Source organism: Glycine max, chromosome 7 (genome assembly GCF_000004515.6).
Source record: "Glycine max cultivar Williams 82 chromosome 7, Glycine_max_v4.0, whole genome shotgun sequence".
NCBI lineage: Eukaryota > Viridiplantae > Streptophyta > Magnoliopsida > Fabales > Fabaceae > Glycine > Glycine max.
In genome coordinates this window covers 42,333,386-42,335,347 of record NC_038243.2, presented here as the reverse complement: position 1 = coordinate 42,335,347, position 1,962 = coordinate 42,333,386, and the positions used below count along the sequence as shown (strand labels likewise).

Genomic DNA, 1,962 nt, shown 5'->3' with positions numbered 1-1,962 from the left:
TTGATTAAGATTTAATATCATGTAACAACTTTTAAATATTGTGCCTTTAAATATTTCACAAATAACTACCTTAAACTCTTTTGATAAAACTATACAGCGATTACAATTCGTTCTTTTATCATCAACGTATATAAGTATATGTTGTAACAATAAAATCTTTGAAGTCGGTTCCTAATATCTTGGTTGTGGAATGGGTTGTGTTTTGTTTGTTAAGCAGTTTGTTTTTCTAACTAATCACACCTTAGAAGAGTTTGATAGGCATTAATTAAAAACACACTCATGAGGAAGTTATGAAAACCTACAATCACACGTTACATGCTCCCCTGAAGTAGAGGGCTAGTTCTCACTTCTCTGTCCTCCATTGAAGTTTCAACTCGATCCATTGAACTAGCCAACAGAGGCTAAATCACACAGTTCCATTAATAAACTATATCATAAAAAACAATAAAAAGAACCAATATATAAGAAAAAAGAAAAGAGAAGCCATAGGTTTATTCTTAAGCACTTTCAAGACGACTTTGTTGTCCTTTGTTTTTCTTCAATCCGAAAGCCTTTTTGATCTTTTCCATGACCTTCTTGAAGATTCCACCGCTTTTGTTTTCGGAATGCTTACTCTCGAGCTCCAAATGTTCGGCGAAACCCTCCAAAGAAGCTCCATTCTGTCGAAATGCTTGAAGAAGCCGAGGGTAAAACGCTATCATCTGCTTTTTAAAACTCCGTGAAACATGTAGCTTTGACGAAGAAGAAGACAGACGCAAGTCAAAAGAGTAATGGCCAACCCTCGCGCGCCCATTCGTGTAGTCGCTGCATGCCGAGAGAATCCGAAACGCGCGCTGGCGAAAATGGGCACTGACAAATGCTTCAAAGTTGAAGGGAGGCCTCCGAAGCAGATGAAGGGAGGTGCTGCAAGTAATAAGAAAGACGTTCTCGTTGTAGGCACGTGACCTCCACTCGGAGGACGCAATACTAGCCAGTCCAGGCTCGTTATAATATGGCTTCTTGTTGAGAACCAGTGCTTGGATAGAGAGCAACACTTGGAGCATCGTGGACCCAGATGGGTCCCACTTCTCACTCTTTCTCCCTGTCCACGTGTTCAGAAGGCTCAAGCACACTCTTCCGCTGGAGTAGAGATTTGGGTTGTGTCTGTAGCCGAACGAGTGGTAATGCAGCTTTGGGGGATTTTTCGGGTAATCGGAGGGGAACCCTATGTCGAAGAAGAACAGACCATCGTGGTACGGTGTGCCGGCGGCACCTACGATCACGGCTCTCATTAGATCAATGCGTCGTTCGTAGACCCGCACGTATATGGATTCCGGTAAATTCTGCTCCAGGATTTTCCACTCTTTCATGATGGTGCGGTACACTTCACTCTTTAAATCTGTGAAGCATTTTCCTTTATTTGAACCCAGAAAGTGGTGATCTGCATCATCTGAAACCACATCAAAGTGCACGAACCCGTTCGTATTTTCCATGTTGTTAAATTCTTGAGATGGCTATGCAATCAATTCAATTGAATTGAAAGGCCAACGCTGAGAAAGAACCAAGTTTTTTCGACGTTTTGATATTTGAGGATTCTAATGCCTCACTCGTAAAGTGTGATACTTGTACGTCCTATATCATATATATATTATTTGATAAAGTGGTTTACATTATCGCATCATATCATTCATTTAATCAAATTTAATAAAATATTATATAATTAATTTTTAAATTAATTAACTATAATTAAATATTATCTAATAATTTGATATTTATTTAATAAGATAATATAATCTAATTATTTCTAATAAATTAGTTTCATAATTATCTTTTATTTAATATTAGAATAAATCTATCCTTTATCAAAATTAAAATAAATATATCTAATCAAATATTTGGTATCATACCTTCAATTATCATTCTTTTGGAATATTTAATATCAAATTATATATAATTATATTAAAATAAATATGAGATATACTT

The 1,962-nt window shown here is 36.5% G+C and overlaps 1 protein-coding gene across 1 annotated transcript; it reads right to left on the bottom strand.

Moving 5' to 3' along the window:
- Positions 1-207: 207 nt before the first annotated feature.
- Positions 208-1,472, bottom strand: LOC100791343 (probable ubiquitin-conjugating enzyme E2 24). The gene has a single exon (XM_003528569.5). It carries the CDS (start codon positions 1,470-1,472, stop codon positions 498-500), a length of 975 nt encoding a protein of 324 aa, XP_003528617.1. The 3' UTR covers positions 208-497.
- Positions 1,473-1,962: the final 490 nt, after the last annotated feature.

Coding starts and splice junctions, on each gene's coding strand:
- LOC100791343 (XM_003528569.5), bottom strand. CDS start 1,472: ATGGAAAATACGAACGGGTTCGTGCACTTTGATGTGGTTTCAGATGAT.